We start from the raw sequence: 24,926 nt of genomic DNA on the forward strand, positions 1-24,926 counted from the left end.
CCTGGAACAAAAGATGCTCATAGGTTCTGCGATTGGACCTGCATCTATGGGGCTTCCGTGTCACGAACGGCCCTACTTCGCACGAAACCCAACAGGAAGCACCGCGGCGGGGACAGCATTTCGCGACCTCATCCATACGGAGGAACACTAGCAGTACGGCACCCAGATCTTCCCGCCCCCGCCCCCTTTTCGTCTCCTCTCTTGATCGGCAGTCTTGTTCGAAGACGGCCCGTTCAAGCTAGCCGACTAAAGTACTAAGCTTATACGGGATGGGTGTAGCCATCTTTCCTAGCAAAGGTGCTTTTGCCCGGGACGAGTGACTAGGCGAGGGGTACTACGAAACGGGCCGGGGACCATCTGGCGGCGTTCGCTGAAGAACACAGACCAAGGTATCACGGGTTCGGAAACCAATGGTTTTTCATCGTACGCGAGCTCCCACGGATTCGTTGTCAGACTTCCGCGAGATGCCTTCCAGGGTCGGTTAGCGCGGTTGTACTCGTGGTTCAGCTTGGCCATGACCTTATTCTTTGCATGCCACTTTGATGAACTACTCATGACTCTTGATCCGTTCGGGTGTCTCGGGTGCTTGAAGGAGAGTTTATCGGTAGTAGACTGTCGCACAAGCTTGTTACCCACGACGTCACGTCGCGAGTAGGATGGCTTAACAAAGACTACGAAGCCAAAACTGCAGTGGAGGAGTGATAATCTATCGATTTTCCTCTTGTTCGAAATTCCTCTTCTGACTTGGAAGGCTGAAGGGAGAAGAAACGTTTTCTGGGTCAGCAGCTCATCACCTTCTAGAAGCCTGGCCATCGTGTCAAAACCGGTTGGTTCTCGGGTTGAGACAGTAATTCATGCCTGCAGCCGTCGCACTCGCGTCATATAGACCCTTGCCTTGGTATTGTCTCGGCATAAATCAATCAACTAGCATCTACACTGGGCGACCAAGAGAACATGCAGGGCGAAACGGAGATTATGCCTATAAAGTCTAGAGTTGCGAGCGCTACACGAAGTATGACCAGCATTCACACTCAACGCAACCGCCACCTAGTTTGACGGGTTAGATTGAATAATGAGGGATCAGAAAGAGTAAAATGGGCGATCACCAGCGGGTTGTAGATCGGGTATAGACTGCGGCAGCAGAAGCACGGCACAGGTGGGCCAAGGTAGGGTCGTACAACTCGCGTGGGAAAACTTCCGTGATGTCTGCCTAGGAAGCTGAAAGGCCCAACACGCGAAGATTCAACGGCGATGCCTCATTGGTATGGTGTTCGCATGGCGTCCTGTGGCTTTAGATTGATTGTCGAGGGCTGCATGGATTTTCAGAGATATCTGAAGTCATCCGGGGTGGCTGACATGCACGACGGGGCGGTCATACCTTGGTATTGCAAGGAGTGGCACTTTTACCCCTATTATACACTTGTTCTCAGCTTGGATGGAGAGTAGTAGACGTTAAGAAATGTGAGTGCCACTTTGCGCACTCTAGAAGATGTCGGGGGTCTTCTCAGATGCTTTCGTATTGCTTTCTCATCCCGCAGTAGAATAGGGGGTCGACAATCTGACTTGGCGTAAAAATTACGCTGGCTGCTTCTCACATCTTAAGCTGACTGCCAGGGTACCACATCGGAACAAAAGCTACATGCTGACGACAGTAGCCTGCGTTCTGTCGAGTATCAAAATCCAGCATGGAGGTCTGTCAAGAGAACCTAAATCCTCCCTCCGCGATGAAGTACCACAGACCTAGTAAGTCCCTCGAACTTATGCAGCCTCGTTTCGCCCGGGTTTGAGGAGCCGTCGGAAATAAGGGGTGGTAAGTAAATGGCGCGCCGCCTGGCGGGAGGCTGCAGTGAATCCGACGGATTTCCATGATGTTTGCTGGCTCAGCTCCGCTCCACCAGGCTGCAGCGAACGTGCCGGTCCTTTATTTTCGAAGAGGGCGTTAGCTGAGCGATGTGTGCTTATGCAACCTCCCGTCGAAGGCCTTCTGAACGGGGCAAGCAAGGCTTCTTATTTTATAGGAATATGTCGATCTAGCAGAGGCGGTGATTATTCTTGTTGGAGCTGGATTTGGAATCAAGACTCCAAGTAAACCGGAAGCTGCGTATTGCTGGCGTAAGCAGTTTCCTTTTGACACTTTCAACTGCAGGTTTCTTTTTACGGCAGGGGCACAGGCATAATGAACTCTGAAAAGGATAATTAATGCCTTTCTTCAATTAATTGGCATTACAGGCAGTATCTCGCTATGTCCAGTGGCCCGCCGGTGGCAGTTTCTTTCCTTTAGAACGCGACTCGACCTTTTGAACGAAGAGTCTGATGTTTCCCTCCAGATACTTGGTGAAGAGATTCGTGTCGCGTAATGCCACTTCTGTCGTGCCGGTCTCACAGATCGCCCCCATAATCTTCAGGATGCTCTTGTTATTGTCTCTGTTATAGATTCGACCCTCACACGGGCAAGCATGCTTTGAACGTCGCTGAGGTCCGCGTAATATGGGTATGCCGATTGCAATGGCCATTGCTTGAGGGCCACGTATAAAGTATGAGACGCATCATCCAGACCGTTAGTACGTGCAGAGACCTCAGCAGCACTCAGTGCAATCGGCCACAACGTCTCGGTGTGCGGGTCTGACGAGTGGATGTGATAGACACCACGGTCGTCTTCATTGAGGCCGGCAAGATTGTTTTCTGTAAAGTGAACGATGTGTGAAGGCTTTGCACAGAACCACAATTCGCCAATGACGTGGTGCCACTTCTCCAAGTCGAGTAGAGAAACGAGGAAGTCGACTAGTAATTCGACGTGGGGAAAGTCGAGGATGTTCGTTTCGATCCTTTTCGAGTAGGTCTCATTGAGGCATCTAGGGCCACCTTGCAGTGATTGCTCTTCCTGGTTCGATGAGTCTTGATGTGCCTTGGCCGCGAATTCCTTGCTGGAATTGCTGCGTTCGACGTGGGGAAGAAATGAGGCAGCAGTTTCCTGGACGCATTTGATCATGGTTGAAGGACATTTGCGCAGCGAAGTGTCATCTGGTAAAGCTTGGTGTTTCTGCATGGCAGCGGACGAAGGCGTGACGTTGGCGGGATCGCTTTCCCTGGTCTTCATCCAAGACGGGATGTCATGCTCGGTGACTGGCTTATCGTTTTGGGGATCTTCGGCCATGGTTGTGGTGAATTGATGAGACCAGTGTAAAGATGAGGCTTTTTCGGTCTTGTGACTGACCATTTGTTAGATTTCAAAAGCATTTTCCGGTGACGGGGAGGTCAACTTACCACTTTAGCGGGCGTCAGTGACGGGATCGCGAGGCGCTTAGTCGCTGATTCTGTTCAAAGCTAGTCAAAGCTGAGTGAAATATGCTGATGAAAGTTAGCCTCTTGATCAAAAAGTTTTCTTGGACAGTGAGCAAATCCGATGCTCAATAAGAATACTTTGGACCTTGACGGAGGAACGGAGAGCGGAAGAGGCGAAACGGAACTTGAGGGGAGAAAGGATAGTAGTGAGACTATGAAGAGAGAGAAAAGGAAGAAAAGCCTGAAGAGGTAGAAGAGTGAGATAGGTGAGAAGGGCACAGGGTGGGGAAGGAAGAGGTTGAAGGAAGAGTAAAGCGAGGAAGGAGTAGAGTCGAGAATGACCTGAGTAGGAAGGAGAGACATAAGGGAAGGAGAGAGTGGCTGGCGAGTAAGATGGAATAGATGGCGAGGTATCTACAGAACAGAGAAATCATCTTACCTGAGCTGTGATCGCGAGTTTGGTTGACAGTAGGAAGGAGCTTTGCAGGCTGCTTGACTAGGTGCTATCCATGACGGTGGGGTCTGGTAGAATGAGTCTCGGGAAATGAGATTTCAGTCGCAGACAGACCGCCTGTCTGGGACAGTTTAAAGTCTTGTCCAAATATTATGATGATGGTGGAAAAGTTCGGAAATGAGAATGAGTGTCGAATTGGGCTGTTGAGAAGTAGGCCAGGGGAGCAAAGGACCCAGTTATTTTGACTGTATGCCATCGTCACCGGCTGGTGCCCACGCTTAGGTGATGCCTGCCTTCCACAGTCGCATGCCATCATGATATTGCCTTAGGTACCTAGGTGCCATCAGGCAGGGCAAGATTCTTGAGATACCCAATGCAAAGTATCGGAGCGCCGGCTGCCGGTAAGGTGGGTCTCCCGTCTCTTGAGCTCCTGCCGCGTTAGCCCCCGTCTACCGTGCCTGCCCTACCTCGGGCCTTTCGAAATCGCACCTCCGTTCTCTACAGCAGGTGATTTAAGTCACATCGATTTCAACCTTAACCTTCACTTTCACTCTAGGTAAAGGTCTGCTGCGCCTCGATCAATCTCCAACCTCTTCTCGGTAAGTCTAGGCTGTGGATATCGGTTCCCTGAGTGAGGATAGGTACTTACCAACTTCCTTTCCGTCAAAACAGACCTATTTAGACCAACCCGATACAAAAGAAGAAGTCAAAACCCCCAGTACTCGTCAGCATGGCCAGCCCCATCCCCTGGATCCTTGCCATGTTCGCCCGAGAGGCGTAGGCCAACCAAGGGCCCTCCTATCAACCCTTCCGCCTCACGGTCCCTCGAGGTATAGCTATCATCTATGCCGAAACCCAGGGATTCAGCCGCATCCCGCAGCCTCGGGTCCTCCGGGTTAAGATGCCTGCCCGCGCCTCCCCCCGCACAACATCGAAGTCTCGCACACCATCGAAGTCTCGCACACCATCGAAGTCTCGCACACCATGGATGGCGATGTTGGTGCTTACATCGCTAGCCGAAGTAATCGGGGCCGGACCACCTGCGAGGAGATGAGCGAATCGATGGCGCCCTGGAAGACTGGGATGACGTGACGCTTTTGGTGCCCCACGCAACCCGCGCTGGGACCTGAATGGAATTATGCAGTACAAGTGTGGTGGTTGCGCGGGGGTCGAGAGAGCGGGGCATTGGTTGGGGGTTGTTAATCATCATGCAATGGAGGGGTAAAGTGACGGCGTCTTGGGTGATGGAGGGGTCGAGCTGTACCTGAGGGAAGGATAAAAGGGTTCAATGTGTCTGAGTAAAATTAGAAATTCCATACGTTTGATACGAGGAATCATTGAAGCCGCAACATTGACTCATCCATCCTGATTAGAAACATTCAAGAACAGCCATTGAGAGCCATTGAGATATACAAACGACAAAATGACCAAGATTCTCCTTACAGGTAAGTGACGAGTGAGATCACGGCCGCACTCCCAGCACCCTCCACAGCAAACCGCTTCTCTCCTGCGGGCGAGAAGCTCTCAATGCGACTCCAGAACACAATACACTAACACATCACCAGGTGGCTCCGGCTTCATCGCCGCCCACATCCTCGAACAGCTCCTCGCGCGCGGCCACTCCGTCGTGACGACCGTCCGCTCAGAGGACAAGGCCCAGCGCATCCGCGACGCCCACAAGGACCTCGACGCCTCACGCCTCCACGTCGCCATCGTCCCCGACATTGCGCGCCCCGACGCCTTTGACGAGGTCGTCAAGACCCCCGGCCTCGAGGCCGTCCTGCACACCGCCAGCCCCTTCCACTTCAAGTGGACCGACGCCCAAAAGGAGCTCATCGACCCGGCCGTCGTCGGCACCACGGCCATCCTCAAGGCCCTCAAGCGGGAGGCGCCGGGCGTCAAGAGGGTGGTTGTCACCTCGAGCTTCGCGTCCGTCATTGACGAGGCCAAGACGGAGGACCCCAACACCATCTTCACCGAGGAGTTCTGGAACCCCGTCACCGTCGAAGATATCGGGCGCAGTCCCGCGACGGCGTACCGTGCCTCCAAGAAGCTCGCCGAAAAGGCCGCGTGGGATTTCGTACAGGACGAGAAGCCCGGCTTCGACCTCGTCACGCTCACTCCCCCCCTCGTGCTGGGCCCCGTGGTGCACCACTTTGCGGACCTCGCCAGCATCAACACCTCCAACGAGCGCGTCGTAGACCTAGTCAAGGGCAAGTGGAAGGACGCCGTGGCGCCGACGGGCGCGGCGTACCTCTGGATCGACGTGCGAGACCTGGCGCTCTCGCACATTTTGGCGCTGGAGAAGCCAGAGGCCGGCGGCAAGAGGCTCTTCACGACGGCCGGATGGTTCAGCAACGCCGAGATCGCGACGGTGGTGAGGAAAAACTTCCCCGAGCTAAAGGAAAGGTTGCCTGCGGAAAGCACCAAGGGCGGGGAGCTGCCGCCCAAGGATAAGGTGTACGGGTACGACAACAGCGCGACGGAGAAGATTCTGGGTATCAAGTGGAAGAGCTTGGAGGAGAGCATCACTGATTTGGTCAAGGATATCAAGGGGTTCGGGATTTAGACTACTGCCATATAACTTCGCAAGGGATAACGAATACGTAAGACAAGAATCTTTGAACAGCCTCATGACTGATGTACGTGAAATGGTTTTGTGGTGCTTTGCGTAGTGCCGTCCTATTTCACTGAGCATTTTCACTCTTTGTGCCTGATATCTTAGATGTTTTTATCAAACATGCGACGACAGAGGTCGCTTCTCTCTGTCCTTGGTCTTTTGCAATCGTGAATTCGTTTTGAATTATACTATACTACTAGAATAGGAAAACGAGGATTAAAAAAGAAACGAACGCATGGGAGGTGAACACTGACCTTATAATTCACGCCCCTGCCCAGACTCGAACAGGTCGCCCCTCAGTCAACCCGGCCTCTGACTTCATTGTAGTATTCAATTTATTAGACCGCTTGACCACCTGGTACACAGCTTGACCTGACCTCGCCCACCTAGATGGGCGCTGCTGTGCTTGTGACAGAATTGGGACTGAGGAGGGGAATATACCTTTGGCCCATGGCTGCCCGGACAACTGCCTCAGGGGAAAGAGCGAGGCAAACGGAAGAGCCCAAGAACAAATTCATCCTTGAGGTTAGATACTCCGAAACGGATAATCTTCTCACAATGCCAAAACCAAACAACCAGACAGCAATTCGTCTCTTCATGAGAACCATCTTACTCGCAGGGTCCGGAGGCTGTAGGTTCATGATCAGAACCAGTCCGTGGATCTCATACTGCCAATAGTCAAAACTTTTATTGCAAGAAACCACAACCAAACTTATGCCAAATAGCCTCCAGTGCTTCAAAATCTTCTAAATAGTGGCATTCACTCCCCAAGGTCCAAACCCAGGCCAATGCTGCCCACCACCGCCGCCTCCTCCTCCTCCTCCACCACCACCCCATCCATACGCATCAGGATCCAACATCCCCCTCCTTCCCATCCACCCGCCCCCAAGCCGATTATGCTCCTCACACAAACTACCATCCCGTCCCCTCACCTCAACCCCATTCCCACACCCCGGCCTCCGACACCTCGCGTGCGCAAGACAATACCGCGAACCACCCCCATTCACGCCGCCCGCCGCCGGCTCCGCGCAGCCCTCCTGACCGCACACGTGAGCCCGGCAGTACGGCGACAGCGGCAGGTTGAGGCTCAGCACGCCCAGCATCATCATCGTCTGCGACAGGACCACCGTCTCGCGGAGCTGCTGGCAGCCCTGGACGGAGCACTTGTGGTCGGTACAGTAGCGGCCCAGGGCGGACCGCTCGTTTTGGCAGCTGCGGTCTCGGCAGGTGTGGTCTAGGCAGAGGGTACCCCCTTCGACGACGCGGGCGTCGCACCCTGCTCTGCGGCAGCGGGTCGCCAGGTCTGGGTGATGAGATGAAGTCAGCTTACTTGCTCTGGGGGGGGACTCGAAGAATAACCAGAGTCGAGGTCAGGGGTTCAGGGGGCCGAGTATCGAGAAACGGCAAGAGGAGAAGAAGAGAAAAGGGTGCAGAACTCACGCTCCTCGCACATATCCCTCACGTTCTCCCCATCCACATGTCGAAACCTCCCACACCCAGGCGTGCCACAAATCCTATGCCGATCACAGTAATCCCCAAACGCCCCATCCCTCTCACAGTCCCTCCTCGCACACTTATGCCTCACGCAAAAACTGCTCCCCTCCCACTTCCTCTCCCAGCACCCCTCCCGATCACACTCGTGCCTCTTACAATACCGTCCCGCCACGCCGCCCGCGTCCGGCATGTACCTCGTCTTGATCCTCCCGCAGCCCCTCTCCTCGCAGGTATGCGCCAAGCACGTCCCCTCGCCGGCGCCCGCCGCCCTCGCGTTGCCGCACGGCGGCTGCTGCTCGAATCGGCAGTGGTGCTCGCCGCAGTGGGCCGAGGGGACGCCGTGCTCGTTGACGTGGGCAAAGCGCCGGCAGCCGGGCGCGGCGCACATGCGGTGGCGGTCGCAGTGGCGGGAGGGGTCGTGGGCGTCGCCTGTCGCGCCGGGGCAGCGGGCCAGGCAAGAGGGTGCGGCGCAGGTGTGGGAGGCGCAGAAGGAGGATGGAGGGGATTTCGGGTTTGTGCAGTCTTGGTGGTCGCAGCGGTGGTCTGGGCAGTATCTGTAGTCGGTGCCGTTGGGGTGGTTGCGCTGGTTTGCGCAGCCTTGTTGGATGCAGTTGTCTGGATGGTTGTTAGATGGATGATGGAGGCTTATGCCAGGGTAGAGGATGAGAGATGGGCAGACGTACGATACTGGGAACAGTACCTAAACTCTTTGGGATCGTAGTTCTTGATGTAGTTGTTGCATCTAGCATCATTCATCATGCCTTGGCATAAAAGATCTAGCAAAAGGATCAGTTATCATATTTCAGGGGCATTATGATATCTTCGAGGTTCAGGGGCTACGTACGCTGTTGACAGTATCCCCTATTGTTAGTCCTCATGTTCAAACACGCAGCGTTATTATCAATCTTCTTGCAGCAATGGAGCTTGCAGAATCGAGATGGATAGCGGTTTCCATCTCTCGTCAAGGTCACCCTGGAATAGGGACACCGACCCGCGGGCGTTGCGTAGCTGCATAGTCTCTCCAACTCTTGAGGCGTGAGTCTCTTTCTTCTACTCATGGTGAGCTCCTGTGTCTCTGATCAATCGATGTAATGGAATATTTGAATTTTTGTATGCAGATCCGGAGAGAAGAGTTTGTTCAAAAGATCTGACTCAGTGTGCCGGAAACTGAAGAGAAAATGAAGACGAAGTGGGAAAACGTTGCTCAGTATTAGTCCCACCCGGGCTTTTAAGCTGCGAACCAAAACGCCTTGTTCAAAGTCCGCATAAAGTCGGTGAGCAAACACCCGCGAGGCAAATCAAGGCAACGGAGAACTCACGAGCAAAAATAGCTTTCTTGTGTGGAATGCGAGATATGATGGGGATACCTCAAGCCTGATGACGTGGGGAAAAAGGCGGTGGTCGAGGTAGGACGAGGGAGAGGGCTGCTCATGTGAGGCCCACGGCCGAGACCCGATCAGGCCTTCTTCTAAGAATACAAAAGAGACTCGTGACTTGGATGTAAAGGCGAGGAAGTCGAGTACTACAAACTCTTTGGATAAGGCCATCCGATGTCATGTTTGGTCTTGCTGTTGAGGAGGAGGCGGTGTGCCTCATGACGGTTCCACGAAGATGTCGGTACCCGGGTTTGGGGGTTCAACGGTGAGTCTTTCTTCGGGAAGAAAAAATTAGACTGATGGATGTTTGCTTTACACTGAAGAAGAGACGAGGTCACCGGGTTTGAGTCCTGAGATCTCCCATAGGCCATCTGATTAACAGATAATGGTTTCCGACAGCAACGTTAACTAATGATATATATTCCTGTAAAGAGCAGGCATAGCCTTTGCGGTTCATATATTGTACACATTACAAGATATTCTCACCACTAAATGACGAGAGACTTGAAACCACTCACCTCAACAGGGCAGGAAAACGTTGCTCCTCGCGTATCATCGAGGACGAACTCAGCAACTCTCGACTTCAGGGACATTGCCAAGGATGACCCTATGGTAATCTCCTAAGCTGAGGGAAAGTACCCAGGATCAAAAAACAATACCGCAAAAGCATACCCACTGTCCCAAAATCAACATATCCTCCAAATCAGCAAAAGAATTGCGTCGAGGGGGAATCGAACCCCCGGCTCCCCGACGCTGCTTGGATGGCAACGGAGAATTTTACCACTAAACCATCGACGCGGATGATCCCGAACCGAACTTATCTCGATGCTGGGTGGTTGACGGCGACGGGTAAATGTGTCATTATATCCCTCAATTTGCCAAATTTCGACGAGGGAGCGGTTCCAGGGTTTGTGGTGGGTTGACGTTGGAGCTGTGGAGCTGTGGTGGATGGGTGGGGCTACACATGATTACCCAGGTTGTTAAAATCGCAAAATCGGAACAATCTTGGGGAAGAAAGATCGAACATTCGAGTTCAGATTTGTGCTGGTCCGTTCGCGCTGCGCTGGGTTGGATGGGCGTGATGGGTAAAGTGAACTCTTCGTAGTCGGTAGTTGTGAAACAAAAAACCACAACCGATTAGAGTCAGTATCGTTCGGTGAGGCGAGGCAGGGGCTAAGCTTGATACCTAGACTTCAAAACGAGTGAGACCATGCAGAAAGAACGGGCAAAGTAGCCTGTTGGACATGTCGGAATCAGCCTCGACAGAACTTGCAAGTGAAGACCGCCCCCTCTCAACAGGTTGCACCTGTATCACATCTCGGCAATGGATGTCGGTACGATAAATAAGCAGGGCCACGTGGGGTCGCTCACTGTATTGTTCATAATCTACCCTCAAAAACCTGTCACGGGTTGCGAGAGGCTGTTTAAGCCTCTTCAGCTGTTTTCCCTCAATGTTGAAAGCTTGCCGAAACACAGTCGACCAGCTGGAATGCCACTTTTCCCTCCGGCGCGCTATGCCATGTAAAATATGTATCTCTCTCTCTTTCTCTCACACACACACACACTCAGTTCTTCCCGTACTGTGGAACCGAAAACCGCACTCATATGCTTTCCTCTAAGCTGAATCACCCTCGGATCCCTCTTCAAGGTCTTCGCCAGTACCCTTGAGAACTTCGGCCTCGGTCGTCGTCAGGCCCTTTCTAATGGCGAGGACGTTGTCCACGATGACTGCATCGATGCCTTCCTTCACCTGGCGCTGCAAGAAATAGTTAGCATCACTTTCCATCCGTATCGCATGTCAGACCATGCAGACTTACCTGGACCATGATGGGGTTGTTGTTCAATGTACCGTAACTGACACACAGCAGACCGCTTTCCTTGACGACGCGCACCAGCCGGGGGCTGTTAATGAGCGGCTCGGCGGCACTGACAATACCAATCAAGTTCCATCGGCTGGCGAAACGAATCGCCTCTTGAAGAGAGGACGCTCTGATATCACCGACAGGGCAGGTGCCCGCATCCGTCAAGAACATGATGGGGATGGAAGGCTGCTTGAAAGTCAAGCAAAGACAAATGTCCGGATTGAAGGAGCTGAAGATGATGTGCCTGTTGCCAGCAAGGTCATAGACTTTGGACAGAACAGTGTCGCAGAAGGAGTTGAGCTCGACGGCGTAGGTATCCATCTCCTGCTCCTCGCTCTCGTGGAGCATGGGGTACTTCATCTCAATGTTGAAGCCGATGTGCTCGGGGAGCTGTCGGAACAAGTCCTCCAATGTGGCAAATGGAGCTTGAATGAAGTTGCCTCTGGAGTTGGCTTTGTAGCCCTTGTTCTTGAAGTCGCGAGTGTGCTTCATGCGCTCTTCGCTGTGTCCGTTGAGGCCATCACCAGCGTAGCCCATGGACAAAGACCGCTGTCTAGGGCCAGGTGCGTTGTTTCTCACGCGCTCGATTCTCTCATTGACTGCGTTGACACCGTTGTTGACACCATTGGTGCGGTTTGAGTCGGGGTTGATGTGCAGGAACTGCTCCAGGGTCAAGGTATGAACCGGGGCATCGATACCCGTCTCACTGACAAGGAAGTCATGGTAAATAACCGGGACATGGTCCTTGGTAAGCTGAACATCGAATTCGACGTACTGCGCACCCAGGTTGGCTGCTGCGATGAATGAAGGTACCGTGTTCTCTCCAAGCTGGAGAGACTTGTTGCTCGTCATGTTCTTACCCATGCCGCGGTGACCAATGACCATCGTTGAAGCTAGCTTCTTCCAGTAGGTCTGCTGGGAGTTGATTTCCATGTTGGGATGCGAGAATGGCGTGACAACCAGGAAGTTGAAGTTGACAGTGCCAATGACATCCAAGTTGTTGGCCAGAATCGGCACACAGACATCACCCTGGAGGTTCATGCGCTTAGTACCAAGTGTCGGCCTGATGGAAGACAACAGGGCCACACCACGTCCAATCTTGTTCTTCTCGTTTCCAGAGTAAGTTGGGACAATGTCAAACATCAGCTTGACCTGGGAAGGGTCCGCCGAAGTGAACACGATAGGCTCTGTGGAGATGGTCTCGTGTACAGGCAAGTCAACAATGGTGGGCTCTCCCTTGGCGCCAGTGGCCGACACGACAATAGACAAGGCGGTGTCGAGTTCCGTCAAGTGGGCCTCGGTCAAGGGAACGCGGTCGAGTTTGACGGCCTCGATATTCTTGCGCATATCCATGGATCCGAGACTGACGAGAACCATGCTCTGATCGGTAAGGTATCGATGACCAAAGGTTTTGACCGGCTCAACGGGACGAATAGCACCATTTGACTTGCGACCATCGATCGAAGACATGTTCTCGGGGGATGAGGACCGGGGAGAGCTCTCGTTAGAAATCTTGAGATTGTTGGTAGGTTGTATAATCTCGGACTCGGCTTGCGTCGCGATGAGCCTGGCAATGTCGAGATGACCACGCAGGGCAGCGTGTTCCTTGGCGGTCCAACCAGATGAGTCGGCCTTGGCGACAACCGCGCCAGAATCAACCAGCAGTTGTACTATCGACAAGTGACCGTCAACAGCGGCGACATGGAGCGGAGTCCAGGCGTAGGTGTTCTCTGCAATCTCAAGGTCGGCTTTCTGTTCGTCGGTGCCGGCAATCAGCGACTTTGCAATTTCATCGTGGCCGAATCGGGCGGCAAGGTGCAGAGCGGTTTCACCCGTCTTATCCTGCCAGTTGATGTCGACTCCAGCTTCAACGAGCATCTCGACAATGACCTTGTAGTTGGACTTGGTGGCCATAGCGAGAACTGCACCGGATTTGGATACCGTTCGTCTCATCTCGGCCTTCCTGACACTCACACCCTGCCAGTTTTCGCCCTGAAGAAGGGCCTTGGTGGTCAGTGGATGTCCACCCACGACACTCAGGTGCAAAGGAGCATATCCCTCATTATCCTGCCACTCGGGGGCATCGATGCCATTCTCAACGTTGAATTGACCCCACTCCTGCATCTTGGCCATGATGACCTGGCACACGACGACGAAGCCGAAACGGGCGGCATAGTGAAGCGGCAGGCGTCCAAAGGAGTCTCTGGCGGTGAGCGCATCTCTGTGCTCAGGCTTGAGAGTGTCGAGTAGGTACATGAGAATCTGGACAGCCTCGTCATCTTTGCCGAGCAGCTTCGTCTCGTTTTGATTGAGTGCGCGGGGAACCACAGCCTGCGAGACTGCAGGCTGGAGGTCGTGAGAAGTGAACTGAGTGCCGATCGGGAAAGGATACGACTTCGGCTCATTGTCGGGATCAGACGACTTGGTTCTGCCAATGTGAATGACAAGTCGGTGAATGCAGTTGCGGTGGTTGATGTCCTCGGGCTCATAAATGGACGGCAGCTGCTCGATAAGATAGGCGATGCTCGCCTTGGATCTCGCAGCAATGGAACGCTGCAGGAGGTTGAGAAGCAAGCTCTGAGAAGACTGCTCACCCGTCACGTTGCCCTCGTCCAGTCCGGCCTTGAGTGAGTCGACATTGTCGTTACGGATGGCCTGCTCTAGAGTATCGAGTAGGTTTTGCGACAAAGTCAACATGGCCTTGGATGATGCGCGGCCTAGAGACCGCACTGACCTGTCTGACTTGGAGTCGTCAACGTTGCGGGCGTCACCCAGAGCGGAGATCCATTTGTTAATCTCAGTGAGGAGGCGTGTGCTCGTGGTGCCCTTAGCAAACGGCAAGGGGTCGACTTTTGTCGAGATGTAGCGGTGCTGGGAAGCCGTCTCGGGGAGCTTCTTGTCGAGCTTCTTTGTGATTTTGACAAAGCCTCTGCGGTTGATCTCGGCGAACCAATTGAGGTTTCTCAGCATGATGCGCATCTCGTAGAGAGCGCCCATGAGCTCCTCGGTCTCATCCTCGTCGAGGTTGGAGACGACGTCGGGAACGCGGCCATAGCGGTCGCGCAACAGACTGAGACGGCGGACGGCCTCGCCAAGCTTGCGGTTGTAGAAAGAGTCGACGTCTTCAAGATTACGATCCAGGGCAAAGAAGAATTCTGCAAGATGTGGTCAGGGGATGGGCTGCGCCCTCACGGTCCGGTCCAAGTCCGCCCACCTGCAAGATCCACCGTCTCTCCGTTCTTGGCCGATTGCGCCGCGGCCTTGATCAACTTCTTCAGGCCCTTGTAATTGATGTAGAAGGCCGCCCACTCGGGGACTTGGTTGCGGGGGAGACTGCAGACAGCGTAAGCATAATTTTCCATGAAATAACAAGGCGGTCAGGTAAAGTAAAGGCAAGGCCAAAAATAGCAGAGATATCGGTTTCTGTCGGGTGAAGCGGCAAGGGTGAGAGAGAGAGGGATGGGGAGGAAGGCGCACTTTCTGCCGAACTTCATGCTGAAATGATGTCCGAGTCCGTTATCAGGGATTGGATGTGACGCTGTGGCGTCGGTTGGTAGTGATACTGTCTAGGCGATACAGCTTTTGAAAGAATGCTGCGGCAACAGATAAGGTGCTGACGAGAAAATAAGACGACAAGAGTGAATGATGATGCTAAACGGCTGCTTAGAGGCAGATAGACTCGCAGCCGCAATCACACATTCTCTCTTTTTCTCAGTTCTCGTAGGTGGTCGTGATTTTGGCTGGGGGATAAGTTGATGACGGTCGGAGGTTTGTTGTAAGAGGTGAGGTGAGGTGGTGAATGCGGTGAGTTGGAGAAGGTGCCAAAGACTTGAAGAAGAAACGAATCCACGTCAGTGTACCGGAGAAGACTTGAGTTACAGAAGGCACTATCCGCTTCTTCTTTGTCGCGACACGAAAAGAGAGGATCCAGAAGTCGAGGTCGCTCAGTCAGTCAGTCACGAGAGTCCCGTTGGTTTTTCCAGGTTCAAGGAGCTCCACATCCAGCTCGCCATTGACTGAAAAAGGGCGGAGAAGCAGTGACTGAGATGGCGTATCTCGTACGGTATTTGGTATTTGTCCAATGACTGGCTTACCGAATACACCTCTACAGAATCCAAAGGGAAGAAGAATGAGAGAAAAAAAAGATCTGGACCCCCTTTAGGAGAGCATCAGTGGGTTGGAGGGGGATTATGTATGAATGAACCAGAACTTCAGACCGACCGGCGCAAGGAGAGAGTGGATTGACAAGTGACGGAAGCATGCAACAGTACTTCCAGGTCTGCACCTCTGGTACCTCAGCACTTCACCTTACTGCAGCAGGACCTAGCACGAGCAGGACACCAGGAGAAAAGAAGAGGTGTGGGAGGTGTGAGCTCATCTCAACCTCCACAGCGGCCGCATGGTATCCGGGGCCTTGGCACGCCGTACCTCTTTGTCGGTCGTCAGGTACCCCACACGCCAATTCGCGCTGTGGAGGGTACTGCCGAGCCCCGGCGCGACGACTCGAGACATGGTCGGGAGGTACCTGAGACACCCAAACCACCTTCCACCACCCAGCACCAGTCGCTTCTGAACGTGACGGCAGGCACGCAGGCACTCAGGCACAGCAAATGGCAATGGCAACCCAGCAAAAAAAAAAACATACACAGTAAGGTTCCTTCCTGCCTCTGAAATGAGAGAAAGAACACTGTCCAAAACAGCTCGAGGTGTGGCGTTATCCGGTCGGTGAAGTCAGCCACTTGGAAGCCGCCGTTGACCGCCCGTGGAGCGCCGCCCCTGTTTGATTCGCCAAGTCACGGGATGCTCGCCCCACCACGGCTTCAGCTGGCCGGCCTGTCCATGATCACCCCGCCGTTGATGTAGCACCAACACTGGCTATCCCGTCCTTTTCTCTTCTCTTCCGCTGCCTGTAAAAGGTACAGTAGGGAAAGCTCACGTCACAGAGTGAAAGGAGGGATGAAAAGAGTCGCATGCTGACCTTGCTGGCTCAATTGATCATTTACACGTGTATGCCCTACCGACCGATGGTGGTGCACCGCAAGTGAGCCTGTACCGTTCACTAGTACCTAATAAACCAATTCTACTCACTTAGTGCACTGCACCGCGCTCCGCGCTCCCACCTCTCCGTAAGGTTAGGTACTTCCTCTGTACTGTGTAGAGGTTGGCTCACTGGGCTGAAGGGCCTGAGGCGAGTCGGGGCCGCGTCCCGGGACACATCTCATCTCACATTCGAGCAGCCCTCCCGGCACGCCGGGTCAGATGGGCTGTCTAAAAATTCCAGACCGCCTCGCACGCTTGTCAGGTCGTCCGTCCTCATGACCTTTTCCACCCCCGGAGGACTCGCCGAAGGCGGGAAGGACCCTGAAACCGACATCGGTATCTGTCCGGTCAAACTGCACGTTTTGGCCGCCGTTGGAAGAAAAAAGTGCACCCGCATGCTTCTAAACATACGTCCATACCTTTTTGCGCGCGGGCTCTATTACTGTGCGTACCTATGTACGGGTACCCCTTGAGAGTCCTGACTCTTGCACATACAAGTGACTGGTCCAAATTCATCGCGGCCCCAGGAATGACCTACACCAGACCCCACCCAGATCTGGTTCCGCGATGCATGTTCCAAGTTTTGGTTTTTTTTAGGGGTCCTGTCACCTGGTCACTTTGGCCAGGGCAGGAGACCTCGGCATCCCGGCATCCATTCCTCTATTCATACAGTTTGCAAAATATTGGTTGATAATGAGAGGAATTGGTGGCCTCTTGCTTGATACCAATTCGGCTCTCACGGAGCTGCTAAGTCACTTCACTGCTGACTAGCCAAAAATTGCCAATGGCCCTCACGGGTATAACGCCGATGGAACTCGAGTGACGACTGACCAGCAAGGACCCAACGGCGATCCACGGGGAAGAATTTACAATGTCACATTGGCCTGCTCATGAATTCCTTTCCTTTAGCTTTGCGCCTGTGCGACCAACCTGGGGAAGAGTCTTCAGCCTTTTTGCGTGAATCAAGAGTTGACAACTTATTACCAAAAGAGTACGGGGTAATAGCGCAACGGCCAAATAGGACCATTTTCACGCCCACCCAAACTAATTTAGACTCTCCAATTCCTGGGATCAATGGTTTTTTTCACACTTGCAGCTCAAAGCGTCTCGTGAACTGATATGGCCTTTTGCTTTCAAGTTCGTCCCTCTGACGAAGCCTCTACATCTCAGCGAATCAGTAGCCTCAACCGATGTCCAAATGAGGTAAAAGATACCTTTACTTGAACCCTCTTCCTACCCGATAGTTTCCCCTTTTAACTGTCACCCAAAGTCAGATCCAAACAAGCTTGCTTCACGTGTTGTATCCGTATTCCTCTTTTGTTCTGTCCCCCGCCTCAAATTATATTACAATGATATCACTCGTGACTCCCCAACAAAGTCAATCCCGGTTTGCCAAACGCTCGGGGCCGCAACCCTCTTCCCGCGCAGTGTCAAAGACTTGCGACCGACATGGTACAATCTCATTCCTTAGCATCTTTCAAAGTTCCCTTTCGGAGGCTTCCATGGCTCAGCTGTGGTAATTGGGTCTCACCTGTCCAGGCACAGCAATGGTAGCGGCCGTGGATGTGATACTTTTGAGCCGTAGGGAACGAGGAGATCAATAGAAGCCGCACCAAGAATACAATACCTAACAAATACTCTACCTTACCGTGCAGAAACTAATCCGATTCATCGTCATCATAATCATAATCATCATCGTCGTCGTCGTCTAGCGGAACCCGACGAGCCCAGTATGGATTCGTCTCAGCCGTCGTCGCAATGCCCTCCTGCGCATCATCCAACATCTGCGCCGCCTTCGGCATTTCAACCCACGACAGCCGCGCGTAAATATACTTGACCTCCATCTCATCGACAGTGTACTCGGGACCATCGTACACCGCCCGCGCCAGCTCCCGGGTCTGCCTCTTGAGCCCGCACACCAGCGGCGACGCCGTCGCACGGTAGAGGAACCTTATTTATATCAACGATGCAGTGCGGTCGTCCTTATTTGAATTGCTTGATATTTTGATGTACATGAGCCCCCTTCTATCAGGGGCATCTGACAGCTGGTTTTGGCCTAGGCCCTCTATTCTATCCATCAATTTGGCCTTGGCATATACGTGCCATATAACCATAATGTTACATGTGTGGTATAGTACATATCTACAGAATTTCAATCGTTTCGAAAACCTCGTCGATGGTGGTTTTGTTTTCGTGCTTCGTGTTCTTCGGTTTCGTCTCCGCCGCCTGTTCAAGGCGATCCCATGCGGACAATTGACCCTGATTCTCTGAAAGAGTGTTGCTTTTACTCATGGTTTTCTGCGCCAGCTGTGCTTCTGACGCTTCCTCCAGCCGATTCCAAGCAGACCAGTCGACCTCTTCCTCCTGCGAGAAGGACGTCCCGGGCTGGTCTTCCGGAAGACCCTCGGGCACTGGCCAAACCAACTTCGTCGCTCTCCACATCCTGTACATCTGCGGAGAGCCCGAATCAATGCGAATGGTACTGGCGCTACCCGTTTTCACGCGCTGAACGTAGTCGCGCGCGCTTTTCAACAACCACTCCGTTTGGTGTACAGTGTGGGCTATTCGTGCGATATAAACTACACGTTTCTGCTCCTCGCTCGACACGATCGAGAACATAGGATCTTTCAGGAACGGTGCCACGCTGTTTGGCAAGCTGTGTTCCAAGCCGCAAATATCCAGTAGGCTCCGTATGCGCCGCGCAAGATATAGCTTGTCGTTCTCTCGAAAGAATGCTCGCTTGATCAGTGCGGGGTTGCTTTTCAGTAGTTCCAAAAGCTTGGCTGCAGCTGTGCGATCTAGGGAGCGGGCGCAATAATCGAGCAGCTCGGAGGTCGTCCGCGAGCTAATCAGGAGGTCTGCCGTGATGCTCGCCGCAAATGCACCCACGGCAGCCCTCAGTCTGTCGAAAGCCAACATGCCTTCGATGATGGTGGCAAAGATTTTTTCATCAAAACGCGCCCTCTCGACGACGTAATGGGAGCCGACTGCGACATCTTTCGTTTTAGCCCAACCGTGAAGGGAGAAATTCTCCGCCACATCATCGTGCCTTTTTCTCCGGATTTTGACGCCTCGTTGGTCTTTGCCAGTCATGCGAGCGATGAAACCCGAAAAGTTGTCTGCGTCCTTTATCGTTCTGTAGTGATTCAGGATGCACACCAGGGTAAGCTGTGTGGGCTCGAGCTTGCCCTGGTAGAAAGAGAGGACCACTGCTGAAGCAAGGCGATGCATCCCAACTCTGTCCAGGCCCGCAATAAGATGGTTGTATGTGTGGATGGTGAGGGACGAAGGCGATACGAGGAGATTGTGACATACACTGTAAATCGTATGTTGAAAGTTCTCAGGAGTCGAGGCGTCAAAAACACTCCTCAACGCCTTGTTCAGCTCCCGGCTCCACGTGTTCAGAGCCTCGTTGCTCAGTTCGCTTTCATCCCAGATAGGGAACTTCTTCCGTATCAGCTTGTCTACCTCCTCTCGCGCCGTTTGCATTCCTTCGCGTCCAACCATAGATTCGCCTGCGTCGAGAAATCTGTAGACCAAAGCTTTCGTTGCCACCGCTGCCGCCTTGGCTTGCCTCGGCGTCCGCGGTGCGCGGTGCTCAATAGGCATCCACTCTTCTGTCGCGAGCTTCTTAATCAAGGCTTCGTAATTGACCCCTCTGACTTCGTTCGAAGGACTCAGCTCGTATATCTTCCATAAACGGTCCACGTCGGCCTTTGTCGCAACAGTTCTCTGCCACCTGTATGAGGGCCCGAGGGCGTCGAGAATCTTGCTGATTTCGGGGTTTTGTGGAACGTGGTCTTGTAATGCGCCCGGATACCGGTTGCCAACGTCACCAGCAGGTGGTTTCTTAGGAGCTTTCTCCTTTGCTTTTTCAACAAGATTTGCCAGCTCGCTCGAGACCTCTTCAATTTGTCGGTCCAAATCCTTTCGCCGCCTGTCTTTCCTCCCTGCATCCAGCATCGCAGCCGTTCCCATTATCGATGTGTAGCACGCCGTGAAGATCTCGCTAAAGGTCGGTTTTCGTTGCGTCGAGCGCGTCGCCGACTGCCGTATCATGCCCCCGGAGGCATTAAAGCAGGCCTTGCAGCCGCATCGGTGCGCCTGGCCCGCTCTAGACCAGATTGCCTGCATTCTGACGGCATGCCGGCTATTGTGGCAGCCTCTCCGAGTCGAATTGATGCGTTGACGTGCGACGAGGCGTCGAGGGTGGTTGAAATGGTCGGTACGTTCCAGGCGCGGAAATTATCGTCTGATGCACAATTACTGACGATCGACTTAGCTTGGCCGAGATGACGGGTCCAATTGACAATGGCCGATTGAAAATGTAGATAGACGTTATGCGATTAGGTGATTGTTGCGGCTAAAAGGTGTACTCGCTTATAGCAATGGCACAGCTGCCCCTCCATGAGGTAACCCCACCATGACTTTACAGCGACCCTCGATCAGTTTTAGGTGTGAGAAACAATCAAACAACCACAATCCGAACGGCACTGAGCTCAGAAGGAAAGCCAAACTCACAATGTTCGCCCTTTATCTCACAGCCGAGCTCAACGGGTAAGTTTTAATGGTTCCGAGGTCTTAGAACACGACATCTTACTCTCCACAGAGTCACGAATCTCCGCCCCGATGATAGCGAGAGTAACCCCTTCTGGTACACCTTCAAAGTTCAGTGCACATCCTGTCGCGAAGTTCATGACAAGACCGTCGGCGTCAACCGCTTTGTGAGTTTCTCCCCTGGTCATAAGGCTTTCGGACAGTCCACTCATTTGCTGCGCAATCCAGGACGAAAATGAAATGAGCGGCAGCAGAGGCGAGGCCAACTTCGTCTGGAAGTGCAAGAACTGCAAGCGCGAGTCTTCCGCTTCCGTAAAGGCCGCCCCAGCTTCGTATGAACAAGGCGAGCCCGCGAAGCAGCAAAAGATTCTCGAGTTCGACTGCCGTGGACTCGAGTTTACCGAGTTCATACCCGAAGGCGAGTGGCTCGCCGAGGGCATTGATTCAAACAGCAAGTTCTCTGCTATTGAGCTCACGGACGGCGAGTGGTATGACTACGACGAGAAGGCAGGAGAGGAAGTGAGTATCAAGGATCTAAAGTGGGAAGTCAAGCGTGCTTGAAGGTGTTTGATGAGGGTTCGGTTTACGGAGTACCCTAGTACATCGCGTGGCGTCTGGTGTGACTTGGGGTTCAATGCGGTATGGCGGACGTGGGACAAAAGCAAACGGCATGAGATTTTTGGCATTCATAAGCCCTTTGATCATTATCGAGACATATCGCCTGCATTAGCACGGACGAGGCAATGTTTACAGCACCCAACGTGTGGTCCAGCCTTCCTGGGTTCAGAATGTATGGGTATTGAACATCTCTATGCCTAATCTACAAGAAGGTCTTCCCCTGCCCTCTATTCCATGCATGACATCGTCAAATACGTCAAAAGTAGCCAGCCCGTCCTCTCTCATCCCGACGTTCCTCTCCACGTTCTTCGAGGCCGAGCTAGCTTCGAGATTCTAATCTCGTTTCCTTTCCTTCGTGATCGTTCCGAGCAAACGAGCGAGTCACTCCTCATATTTTTGGATGCAAGCGAGCCAAAGACAAGCTGTTATCCGCGGAGTACTCAGTGCTCATGCCCAGAAATCACGATATAACCCAGGCAATGGGCCAGGCAAAAATCCAGACGTGGGTTATGCCATGTTCAAGCGTGTTGCTCTTGACAGCAAAAATGTTCCGTCTGCAGCAAAAGAAGAACTATCTCTCATCACTGTGCGTATTTTCGATGCACGACAGTGATGCCCGGGTGTGTAGCTCCCAAGACGGTTCTGTGTACTAAGACGAATGTAAGGCTCATCGTGATATTCGGAGCCTCGCCGCTTAATTCCGAGCGGCCGGTAGTTGGAGACGTGATTTCGGCAAGGACCACGTTGGAACCTCAGGACAAAACCCCGACGGTGTTCCAAACGCATCCCCAGCACAGTTCCGTCTCCAATGTACAGATCAGCGTGCCCAATCAGAGGAAGTAGTCGCCCGGTCCGCGGCGGTTGGCAGGGACATGGCGTTGTTCGTCGGGGACTGCCGAGAAAATGCTGAACTTGGGGTTCATATCCTTGTCGACGGTCATGATGGACGCAACATTACCGCAGCGGTAGCAGTAGTTCGGAGCCGACCACACGGTGACGACAGAGTTCTGCGGGAAGTGATACTATTTTGCGTTAGCATAAACCCAGTAATGCGGACTGACAATAGGCACTGACCTTGTAACCCTCATTGACAAGCTGGTGAGCTCTAGCGATGAGCTTAAGACCGTTCACGTGGTTGAACTCGGTTGCAACCTTGTCGCCAAAGAGCCAGCCGGCGCCGCGAGGGCTGATAGCCCAAGTCTCGACGTCTTCGGGGTCGGACCAAACAAGATCGCAGAAAGCGCCCTCGTGAGGGATCTCCTGCGCACGAGCAACGACGCGGATCTGGTCGATGGTGCGGATCTCCGGACTGAGACCACCATGGACGCAGAGAAGCTCTCCATCGACGATAGCAGCAAGAACGAGGAAGTCGAAGACATGGCAGCACGCCTTCCACACGGAAGCGTTGCCGTACTTTTGCTGGCACTCCTCGTAAAATCCGTACACCTGGGTGATTTGACGGGACTCGTGGTTGCCACGAACAAGGACGATTCTGTCGGGGTATCTGAGAAAGATTAGCACGATAGTGCAACTGACAGCAAAAGTTACCTACTTGGCCTTCAAGCACATGAGAAGAGTAAAAGTCTCCAGACTGAAGTAGCCACGATCGACGAAGTCGCCCAAAAAGATGAAGCGGGTATCGGCAGACTGCGATGTGGTGGAGACCTCAACGGCGGAGTCGGCTCGGGAAGTCGCGCTGGTATCAGCAGCCGCGGCGTCGTCCTCATCGTCTTCATCAGCAGGGGGGCTGCCAGCATTGCGAACCTTCTTTTTGAGCTTCGGGTTCGTAATCTCGGTAGGAGGCTCAATGTCCTCGGGGCTGATGACCGTGGTGGCAGTCTTGGGGGCCTCCACATTCGACTCGCCAGGCATTCCGCCCGCAACACGGAAGAGCTCCAGCAGATCGTAGAATTGGCCGTGGATGTCACCGCAAATTGTGACCGGGGTGCACACAGGCTGAATATTGGATTCTAGTTTCCACAAGTCAGCACAAGGTCAGAGAAGAGAGGATTATAGTATTCCTCACCCTCCATGAGCACCTCCTTTACAAGCTCGCACAGCTCTTTCATGGCGCGCTCGGGCAAGTAGTGACACTGCTTGGCTTCCTCCAGCCACTCGTCTAAGCCTGCATTGGGGGAGAGTTTGGCGGGGCCGGGTCGGGGAATGTGGCTCGCCATTTTTTCGAGTATTTGGGTATGCACCTGAGATGTTATCTCGATGTCGTACGGGTTGAAGTCTTCGGAAATGTTTGGATTGAACTCGGTGTAATACACAGCCAAGTCGTCGTCGATATCGTCGGACTCGTAGTAGCTCGGATCGAAATCCTCTGGGAAATCGTCGAGATCAAGACTTCCGCCGCGGAGCGAAACGTGCGATGAATCGTTGGACTGTTGAATGGACCGACCAATCTGTGCGGTGCGGATACCGGGCTCCTCAGAGCGTTCGAGTTCCTCGTATTCGGTCGATGGCTCCTCCTGGATGGTCTCAGGGGGAGGTTGATTTTGGTTCGGGCCAGGGAAAGCGAGAGAAGAGGCGTTCGACGGTGTTGAGAATGATGCAGACCTGGCACGGCGACGTGAGGGCGTTGGAAAAGGCTCCTGCTGATTCAAGGCGACCGGGTGTGACTGCAAAGGCGAAGGGTGCGGTGGAGCACTGTTCTGAGCGGGGAGCGTCGGAGGGGTATTATGGGCAGCACGGCTGGGTGCGGCTGCTGGGGACTGCTGGGCAGTGCTAGCAGGGGGGAGCTCTGGTAGAGGACGAGGGTTCTGTGAGTTCCAGGTGCTTTCGGGTAGTGAATTCTGCAAGAATGATTCGAGTGTCCGCTGGTCATGGGCTTTGCGACGCAGAACTCGCTGGTTGTACTCGTCGAGCGGGTTATCGAAACCTCCAACTACAACGGGACGGCCTGAATTGGGGTCTCTGAGTTGTCGGCGCGGCGGACTGTTAAGAGGGGGGAGGGTGGGGATGTAGCCAGAACGACCAGGGACTGGAATTCCACGACCGCGGACGGACGCTGGGGTAGCACGTTCAGATGCGACAGGCACCTGCTGAGGATCGGGAGGATGATGCGCTCCGAAGTTGATGGGAGTCGCGCCCGGTGGAACTGACGGAACTTGAAAAGATACTGCTGCGCTGCGGTTGCGAGCACGGTCACCAGTCGGTCTGCTCCGTCTGACAGTGTTGGTAAGCGGATTATTCTGATAGCTGTTTGCTCGCCGGATGGCCGCTTCGATCTCTTGCGCAGTCGGCTCTCTGTACTCAGAACTCGTCGCAGCTTCCCGTGGATGACTTCCTTCCGTAACTTGGGCAGGTGAAGCTATTTTCAACTGTTTGAAATCCGGAAAGGTCTCCGGGTAGACGTCGGTATCCTCGATTTCTTTGTCCTTGATGTTCGAGGTACCACCTTCTTTCTCTTGACCTGCCATCTTGATGGCTAGTGGGTGCTGGGTGAACCTCGGAATAGTTGGTTGATCGGAATATTGTTTGACCGAAGGTGCTCTGTGAGAGGTTGTGTCTTTGCCGAGGTTTTTCCGAGAAGAGGTTTGTGGGGCTGTGTGAGAAGAGGAGTGGAAGAACAGCCCTTGGGCCCCACCCAGCCAAAGCTATCCAAAAAGGGCTAGTGC

The 24,926-nt window shown here is 53.5% G+C and overlaps 9 protein-coding genes across 9 annotated transcripts; 2 read left to right on the forward strand and 7 right to left on the reverse strand.

Moving 5' to 3' along the window:
• Positions 1-2,401: 2,401 nt before the first annotated feature.
• Positions 2,402-3,154, reverse strand: CABS01_10916 (uncharacterized protein; the record flags this gene model as incomplete). The annotated part of the gene is made up of 1 exon (XM_060544271.1): positions 2,402-3,154. One exon carries the CDS (start codon positions 3,152-3,154, stop codon positions 2,402-2,404), a length of 753 nt encoding a protein of 250 aa, XP_060398547.1.
• A 216-nt stretch (positions 3,155-3,370) lies between these two features.
• On the reverse strand, positions 3,371-3,607 carry CABS01_10917 (uncharacterized protein; the record flags this gene model as incomplete). Its single annotated transcript, XM_060544272.1, has 1 exon — positions 3,371-3,607. A coding segment is annotated over one exon (237 nt), but the record flags the coding sequence as incomplete, so codon positions are not given.
• A 1,552-nt stretch (positions 3,608-5,159) lies between these two features.
• CABS01_10918 (NAD dependent epimerase/dehydratase) lies at positions 5,160-6,305 on the forward strand (the record flags this gene model as incomplete). Its single annotated transcript, XM_060544273.1, has 2 exons — positions 5,160-5,181; positions 5,302-6,305. 2 exons carry the CDS (start codon positions 5,160-5,162, stop codon positions 6,303-6,305), a joined length of 1,026 nt encoding a protein of 341 aa, XP_060398549.1.
• Positions 6,306-7,102: 797 nt separating this feature from the next.
• Positions 7,103-8,728, reverse strand: CABS01_10919 (uncharacterized protein; the record flags this gene model as incomplete). Its single annotated transcript, XM_060544274.1, has 4 exons — positions 7,103-7,659; positions 8,007-8,465; positions 8,534-8,626; positions 8,695-8,728. 4 exons carry the CDS (start codon positions 8,726-8,728, stop codon positions 7,103-7,105), a joined length of 1,143 nt encoding a protein of 380 aa, XP_060398550.1.
• A 2,113-nt stretch (positions 8,729-10,841) lies between these two features.
• On the reverse strand, positions 10,842-14,582 carry CABS01_10920 (glycerophosphoryl diester phosphodiesterase; the record flags this gene model as incomplete). Its single annotated transcript, XM_060544275.1, has 4 exons — positions 10,842-10,982; positions 11,044-14,243; positions 14,303-14,421; positions 14,566-14,582. 4 exons carry the CDS (start codon positions 14,580-14,582, stop codon positions 10,842-10,844), a joined length of 3,477 nt encoding a protein of 1,158 aa, XP_060398551.1.
• Positions 14,583-17,786: 3,204 nt separating this feature from the next.
• Positions 17,787-18,242, reverse strand: CABS01_10921 (uncharacterized protein; the record flags this gene model as incomplete). The annotated part of the gene is made up of 2 exons (XM_060544276.1): positions 17,787-18,078; positions 18,142-18,242. 2 exons carry the CDS (start codon positions 18,240-18,242, stop codon positions 17,787-17,789), a joined length of 393 nt encoding a protein of 130 aa, XP_060398552.1.
• Positions 18,243-18,270: 28 nt separating this feature from the next.
• Positions 18,271-20,262, reverse strand: CABS01_10922 (pentatricopeptide repeat domain-containing protein; the record flags this gene model as incomplete). The annotated part of the gene is made up of 1 exon (XM_060544277.1): positions 18,271-20,262. The coding sequence occupies one exon, from the start codon at positions 20,260-20,262 to the stop codon at positions 18,271-18,273; it is 1,992 nt and encodes a 663-aa protein (XP_060398553.1).
• Positions 20,263-20,650: 388 nt separating this feature from the next.
• Positions 20,651-21,246, forward strand: CABS01_10923 (uncharacterized protein; the record flags this gene model as incomplete). The annotated part of the gene is made up of 3 exons (XM_060544278.1): positions 20,651-20,685; positions 20,738-20,852; positions 20,914-21,246. 3 exons carry the CDS (start codon positions 20,651-20,653, stop codon positions 21,244-21,246), a joined length of 483 nt encoding a protein of 160 aa, XP_060398554.1.
• An 887-nt stretch (positions 21,247-22,133) lies between these two features.
• CABS01_10924 (calcineurin-like phosphoesterase) lies at positions 22,134-24,728 on the reverse strand (the record flags this gene model as incomplete). The annotated part of the gene is made up of 4 exons (XM_060544279.1): positions 22,134-22,325; positions 22,378-22,807; positions 22,856-23,273; positions 23,330-24,728. The coding sequence occupies 4 exons, from the start codon at positions 24,726-24,728 to the stop codon at positions 22,134-22,136; spliced, it is 2,439 nt and encodes an 812-aa protein (XP_060398555.1).
• Positions 24,729-24,926: the final 198 nt, after the last annotated feature.

The sequence above is a fragment of the Colletotrichum abscissum genome (assembly GCF_030869225.1).
Source record: "Colletotrichum abscissum strain IMI 504890 chromosome Unknown Scaffold_29.1, whole genome shotgun sequence".
NCBI classification, from domain to species: domain Eukaryota; kingdom Fungi; phylum Ascomycota; class Sordariomycetes; order Glomerellales; family Glomerellaceae; genus Colletotrichum; species Colletotrichum abscissum.